Here is an 8,243-nt window from a genome sequence, read left to right on the forward strand (position 1 = left end):
AAAAGCGCTGAGGGCCGGTTCACACTATAGAAAAGCAGACCAGATGCATTCTAGGTGCGTTTTTGACTACGCGTGTTTGACGCATTTTTGGTGTGTTCTGGTGCGGTTTTAATGCATTTTTTTACATGTTCCAGTATGTTTTTTATGCATTCCAGTTCATTTTTTCTCCTCTCTTTTTCTTCATTTTAAATAGGGACATGTTCATTCCAGTGCGTTTTTTGTGCATTCCTGTGCATTTTACCGCGTTCCAGTACAGTTCTGTGCAGAAAAAAAAGCCGCCTATTCTACTTTTTTTTCTGCAACTGGAACTGCAAGCACTGATGTGAACTATGACATTGACAACCATATCACCTACTTTTTGTGCGTTTTGGATGCAGAAAAAAAGCAACTGAAACGCATGTCGTGTGAACTGGTCCTGAAACTGTACTAATGACACTGGGCAGGAAGGGGTTACATCTGGGGTGATCAAAGGGTTAACTGTGTGCTATGGAGCGATTACACTGTGTACTGTTTAGTGTTTTACTAGAGGATGTGCTGGTTTTGATCTCCCTGCTTTGCAAAGAAAGAAAAACCAGCATGTCCCCACTGACAAGAAAAAGATCTGTGTAGTTTTTACTCACAGATCTCTCTCCTGTCAGCTGCTCCACTGATTGCTGAGTCCCAGCCATGATTCACTGGCTAGGACCAGGGGCGGACTGACAACTCATGGGGCCCCTGGGCAATAGGGGATCATGGGGCCCCTGTGTCCTTGCCCAAACTCAAAAAAGCCTATGAAAAAGGTACCAGGGGCATCTCATGGGGCCCCCTACTGACCCCAGGCCCTCGGGCAGTGCCTGAGTTTCCAAATGGTCAGTCTGCCCTTGGCCAGGACCCATTGATTGACATCTGCAAGAGCCATTGACAGTGCGGGTAGGAAGACATGTGCCCGCGCCCAGGGCTGTAGATAAGGGGGTACCACCAGTCCTCCTGGTCAGCAGGGGGGGCCCAGACAGCTGGGTGAATCAGATGTGGGCAGAGGGGGTGGTTTCTTCTCCTCTCCCTCCCGCTGGCTTTCAGCTGCTGCTGAGAAAGCCATACAGGGATCAGTTCCAGTAATTGCCCCCTCATGGTTACTAGCCCCTTCCTTTCCTGAATGAATACAATGAGTGATCCATAACAATCACTCACTGTGTTCATTCATAAATGAAGCATAGTAAACTTGTTTTTTTTTTTTTTTGGTGGAAGGGCCCTGTCAGGTTGGCTCTATGGGGCCCCGTGGTTTCTAACAGCAGCCCTGCCCGCACCCCCTACCGGGAGATGCAGAATCACTTTTGCACAGAGCAGCCGCCCTGCAGCAGTAAAACTGCTACAGGGCGGTCAGCAAGTGGTTAAAACTCAGCTGCATGGGAATCGCATGGTGATTTCGCGCCATGCCACTTCCATGTGCGGAAAACCGCGCCGCGTACTTCAGCACGTGGGGTGCCGCTAGGCTTGGTTCACATCTATGCAGCTCTGCGAATGGGCTCCTGTGCCTGTGTTTCATGCAGGAGAAAGGCTCCAGCACCATTTTTAAAATGCAGCCAGAGGGAAATCGCATGGTTTAGCAGATTCTTGATCCTCGTCCTGCAAAATGTCTATAGCCACATTACAAGACAGACCAGTTTATTATCTCTCCTCATAAACATCACAACACAGAAACATTTAAATTGCACAACCAGACTTTGCCTCTTCTCTTTTTTTTTCTTTTGTTTTTTTGACAAGACAGAATATAATAGCTGTTTGCAGACGATGAGCTGCAATAACACGGGAGGTTACGCTGGGCTGTAGTCAGGGGTGTGATTGTGAGAAGTGAGATTTATTTTATAATCTTGTTTTTCTGTGTCCTAATCCTACAGAATGGTGTTTACTATGGTATAATTCTGAAGCTGTAAGATGCCTGCGTATGAAACTGTCCATCATCGCCGCTCAAGAACCCAACCTCCGAAACAATGGCTCCGTGAAATCCCCGCTCTGTACAGTGAATGGGAAGGAACACTGAGCACTTGGGTGTGGAATCTATATGTGGAGTTTAGACCGGGGATTCGAATCTTTTTTTTACTGTTACAAACGGCCAATGGATTGCCCAGTTTGCTCCGGTGCCCCCTTGGCCAGTAATCCTCATCTCAAATCCTGTTGGGCATCAGTGGGACTTCAAAAGATGTCAATGACTTGGTTTTACTTTCCATATGGATTGATTGGAACAGAGCACCTAAAAAAATAAGAATTTTCTCATATTGATATAAAAATGGCAGATCTTAAATACAACAGCTATCTACGACTATCCAGATGTTCCAGAACATAGATGATATGCGGGTAATATTGTCAGCAACTGGACCTTCATCCAACACAGTGGTCTCCACACTGTGGCTATTTGCTTCCATGTGGGATGAATGGAACATTATTCATCCCACTGACAACGATGGGGCACTATTCTTCCCAATGATACCAATGATGGGGCACTATTCCTCCCAATGATACCAATGATGGGGCACTATTCTTCCCAATGATACCAATGATGGGGCACTATTCCTCCCACTGATGACAATGATGGGGCACTATTCCTCCCACTGATGACAATGATGGGGCACTATTCCTCCCACTGATGATAATGATGGGGCACTATTCCTCCCACAGATGACAATGATGGGGCACTATTCCTCCCACAGATGACAATGATGGGGCACTATTCATCCCACTGACATCAATGATGGGGCACTATTCCTCCCACTGACACCAATGATGGGGCATAATTCCTCCCACTGATACCAATGATGGGGCACTATTCATTCCACTGATACCAATGATGGGGCACTATTCCTCCCACTGATACCAATGATGGGGCACTATTCCTCCCACTGACGCCAATGATGGGGCACTAATCCTCCCACTGACACCAATGATGGGGCACTATTCCTCCCACTGATACCAATGATGGGGCACTATTCCTCCCACTGATGCCAATGATGGGGCACTAATCCTCCCACTGACACCAATGATGGGGTACTATTCCTCCAACTGACACTATTCCTCCCACTGACAGAAATGATGGGGCACTATACCTCCCACTGACGGCAATGATGGGGCACTATTCCTACCACTGACACCAATGATGGGGCACTATTCCTCCCACTGACACCAATGATGGGGCACTATTCCTCCCACTGATACCAATGATGGGGCACTATTCTTCCCACTGATACCAATCATGGGGCACTATACCTCCCACTGACACCAATGATGGGGCACTATTCCTCCCACTGACACAAATGATGGGGCACTATTCCTCCCACTGACACCAATGATGGGGCACTATTCCTCCCAGTGATGCCAATGATGGGGCACAATTCCTCCCACTGACACCAATGATGGGGCACTATTCCTCCCACTGACACTAGTCCTCCTACTAACACCAATGATGGGGCACTATTCTTCTCACTGACACCAATGATGGGACACTATTACTCCCACAGACACTATTCCTCCCACTGATGGCAATGATGGGGCACTATTCCCCCTACTGACGCCAATGATGAGGCACTATTCCTCCCACTGACGCCAATGATGGGATACTATTCCTCCCACTTATGCTAATTATGGGGCACTATTCCTCCCACTGATGCCAATGATGGGCCACTATTCCTCCCACTGACACCAATGATGGGGCACTATTCCCCCCACTGATACCAATGATGGGGGCACTATTCCTCCCACTGACACTGTTCCCCCTTCTGACGCAAATGGTGGGGCACTATTCCTTCCACTGACACCAATGATGGGGCACTATTCCTCCCACTGATACCAATGATGGGGCACTATTCCCCCCACTAACACCAATGATGGGGCACTATTCCTCCCACTGATACCAATGATAGGGCACTATTCCTCCCACCGACACCAATGATGGGGCACTATTCCTCCCACTGACGCCAATGATGGGGCACTATTCCCCCTACTGACGCCAATAATGGGCACTATTTCCCCTACTGATGCCAGTGATGGGGCACTATTCCTCCCACTGATGCCAACTATTTCTCTTCCAAATACCAAAGATGGACCATTGTTTACTCCCACTGGGCACAAGCTGGCCCCTCTAATGTCTAAAGGACAGTAAAATTTATCCGAGAGACAGAAATTGCTCATTGCTCAAGGAACCCCTAGCAACCTCTGGAGGAACCCAGTTGAGAAACCCTGATTTAGACTCTTATCAGATAAGGACATACAGCCAGCGACACATGGTAGGCCTGTTATAGCTACCTATCCCCCATTCAGACCTGAAATCACAACATCTGGCAAAAAGAAGATTTCCAGCACTAACTTCCTTTGCAACTCCAAAATGTCATCTGAACAAATGTCAGAAGATACAGCGGATTCTGAAGTTTGAAAAAGTACGTCACGGTAAATAATGGTAAATAATGGCCTTTGAAGAACACCCAATGTTCACCAAGCCTATTAGTCACTAAGATAACATGGCACATATTGCATGGTACACTTTATTTAGTCCACAGAAGTCCGGTGCTGCAGACATTCAGCTCTGAGGAAGAGGGGACACCATTGAAACACGTTAGAGTTTGCAGATCTTTCTGGGTACCATCATTGCCCATCTGGGGGCACGGATAGAGATTCTGGTTGAAATCTCTCCTCATATATGTGATGAGTTTTTTATGCCATTTAATTTATGAATATAATCACCTACTGTAATTGTAATTAGTATATGTCGCTTAACTAATAAATGGCGCTTTGCATAATGAACCTGGCTGGTGTGCCCTCTTTTATCTTTTGTTTCACATAACTCTGTCCCTTCATTCAAAAGGCTGAATGGTTGGGTTTGCCCTGCAGACCAAAGATTCCCAGTCCCCCCTGGATTCATTCCTATAACACCATCTTTTAGTTTCCATACCCCAGATGAACTTCCAGACAAGGATGGCCAGTTTATTAGGTTCACCTCTTTGGTAGAAGGTCCCCTTTTGCCCGAATAGTTTTGAATTCTTCAGAATGTGTCTTCAGCAAGGTGCTGAAGACCACAAGAATGTTTTGTCGAGTTTAACTGAACCTATCTTCTCAAGTGCATGCCCCACTAGTTGCACACACACTATATGACCAAACGTTTGTAAACACATCATGACCTTGTTGTTCAGCCCGTTCCGAACACTAGCCATTAATATAGAGTTGACCCCCTGCCTCCTTTGTAGCTATAAGAGCCTTCTGAGGAGACTTTACATTGCAGTTTGGAGTGTGTCTGTGGGAATTTGGGCCTCTGAATCCAAAAAAGCATTTGTGAGACCATGTGCTGGTGTTGGACAAGATGACCTACCTCACAGTTCACCTCAAAGTTGTGTTCAGTAGGGTTGAAGCTGGAGCTTCGTGAAGACCACTTAAGATCCTCCACGCCAAACTCATTAAACCATGGCTTTATGGAGCTGGCGGCTTTGTTCACAGGGGCACAGTCATGCTGGAGCAGAAAGGTGTCTTCCCCAAATTGGTACCACAAAGTTTGAAGAGCACTATTGTCTAAAATGTCTTTGTATGATGTAGCATTAACAGAACCGCTCACTGAAAATACCTAAACACAGTCATTTGGGGAAGGAGGAGGGGGCTGTCAACATATGTTTAGCCATATAGGCAGGGCTTTTTTTCAGCAGGAACATGGAGGAACGCAGTTCCGGCACCTCCAGCACTGAATGTATGTAAGGGCATGGGGTCAAGGGGTGTCCTGAAGGGTCCATTGATGCTGGCTGCTGGGTGATCTATTGTTGCTGGGGTGGTATTTTGTTGCAGGGATCCACTGTTGTTGCTGGGGGGGGTCTATTTTACTGCTTTTCTTAACTTAACACCACAAAAGGATACTTGGTTCTATATTCTCTAAATGGGGCGGTACTAGGAGGTGCGTAGGAGTGGAACCTAGGGATGGTCCTCAGAGGTGTGTAGGGGTACAGAGACAAGAGGTGGCTCAGAAGGGGGGGAGTTTCTGCACCTATTAACTGAGAAAAACTTGCATATAGGTAGGTGTGATGGTTATCTGTATACAAAGATTTGTTTTTATAGTGTACTTTCCCTTCCCATTGACACCCCCCTTCCCATTATTGTACAATGAAACTGCTGGTAAGCCACAGGTTAACCCTGTGTAAGTTCCAAACTTTGACCATATGAAGCTATGCAATGGTCTACAGCAATGGTCTCCAAACTGCGGCCATGGGCTGGATGATGCCTTTTGCTTGCCTTTATCCGGCCCTTGCGAGACTATTCCTTTCACTGATACAAGGCACTATTCCTCCCACTGAAACCATGATGAGGCACCATTCCTTCCACTCACACCCAACAGTGGTGCATAATTCCTCACACAGATACCAACAGTGGCGCCTTCCCACTGACAGCATTAATAGGGCACTATTCCTTCCACTGAAACAACTGCTGAGACATTATTCCTCCCCCGACACCAATGATGGGGCACTATCCCTTCCACTGATACCAACGATGGAGCACTATTCCTTCCACTGACATCAACGATGGGGCACTATTCCTTCCACTGACATCAACGATGGGGCACTATTCCTTCCACTGACATCAACGATGGGGCACTATTCCTCCCACTGACACCAATGATGGGGCACTATTCCTTCCACTGATACCAACGATGGAGCACTATTCCTCCCACTGACACCAATGATGGGGCACTATTCCTCCCACTGACACCAATGATGGGGCACTATTCCTTCCACTGACATCAACGATGGGGCACTATTCCTTCCACTGACATCAACGATGGGGCACTATTCCTTCCACTGACATTAACGATGGGGCACTATTCCTTCCACTGACATCAACGATGGGGCACTATTCCTTCAAGTAACATCAACGATGGGGCACTTTTCCTTCAACTAACATCAACGATGAGGCACTATCCCTCCCACTAATATTAAGGTGGGGGGGGGAAGTGTAATTTCTCCCGCTATTGACCACAGGTGCTATTTAATTTTTTTTACTTACATTGACCACCGAGCCTGAGGCATTGGTTACTCCCACTAACATTGAGGCATTTTCTAATCCCACTGACCACAGACCGGCCCCCCTGAAGTCTAAACATTAAACCGGCCATTTTTTGGAAAGTTTGGAGACCCCTGGTGTACAATAAAGTCTGTACATGGGTTGGAGATGTTTCTACACCGGTTGACTACTGACATTTAGCTAGTGGGTTTACAGTACCTAACCACTTAGTGAGATAGATTGATATGTGCTCTGGTAGATCCGATGTCTCACAGCAATGTAAGGGTGCAGGCTGTCGAATGCTTAATCCAGAAAGCAGGGAAGTATGAGGGATGAGACACGACTCACATTACCAGCTCAACAGGTGAAAATGAACAGCTTCATCCTTGAGCTCCTCCAGAGCCCTGTCGTTGATGCATTTCGCTCCGCCCATCGGGACTAATAAGTAAAAATGGATTTTTATATCCCCCAAAGACCAATCTATATATATGTACATAAAAAATGGAAGGCTATGTATCACAGATATCAGATGGAGGATGAAGTATTGGTATAATAGTGTTGCTATTGTTATATAACCTGTCCCATCATTGCACCCTGTCTGAGCCCTATGGCTGCCATCCCAATTCATATCTCATCGGAGGAAGTGCCGTCATGCTCACCTGGATTCAATTTGTAGGATTTGCCCCATACAGTCAGGACACTCATAGCTGGAAGACATATCTGGGTGGAGAGAGTTCCTGCTTTGTCACTTGTTTAGATGCAGATCCATCAGCAGCCTCACACCCAGCCGTCTGCCGGAGCAAATCTCAGCCAAGATAGGGAAAACAACCCTGTCTGATGTCATCTGGAGCAATTATCTTCCCAGCTGAAGAACTATGAAATCAGGTGCTGAATATAAATGGCAGGAGAAGGTTCAGCAGGGAGGTTGGTGTCACCTGTGTCCATGAAATGTGTCAATGTTCACGTTTGTCTAAAATGTACCTTCAGCAGGTAAGTAAGTCCACTGGAGTTTCTGACATTCTCCCAAAACTGTAAAAAATGTTGACAAATAAAACAATATTAAAGAGAAACTGAATGGTGGAAACTAGAGGCATCAAGAGAACAACACAACTCAACTGTTCCTTTACAAGAGATTTATACTACTCAGAGGAGTGGACTCTAATGATAGGTGAAGTCTCCTCAGAGGACTGGACTCTAAGGATAGGTGTAGTCTCCTCAGAGGAAAGGACTTTGCAGATAGGTGT

General features: G+C 46.5%; 1 protein-coding gene across 5 annotated transcripts in view; it reads right to left on the minus strand.

The window, feature by feature from the left end:
• FGGY (FGGY carbohydrate kinase domain containing) overlaps window positions 1–8,021 on the minus strand; it is a 401,559-nt gene extending 393,538 nt beyond the window's left edge. For all 5 annotated transcript variants that reach the window (XM_089659582.1, XM_089659583.1, XM_089659587.1 and 2 more), the window contains exon 1: window positions 7,659–8,021. In XM_089659582.1, the coding sequence (XP_089515708.1) occupies window positions 7,659–7,717 (59 nt within the window). In that variant the 5' untranslated portion in view covers window positions 7,718–8,021. The remainder of the gene's footprint in view (window positions 1–7,658) is intronic.
• Window positions 8,022–8,243: the final 222 nt, after the last annotated feature.

Source organism: Staurois parvus, unplaced genomic scaffold (assembly GCF_062004578.1).
Source record: "Staurois parvus isolate SC_StPar_1 unplaced genomic scaffold, SC_StPar_1.0 ptg001167l, whole genome shotgun sequence".
In the NCBI taxonomy this organism is placed as follows: Eukaryota; Metazoa; Chordata; class Amphibia; order Anura; family Ranidae; genus Staurois; species Staurois parvus.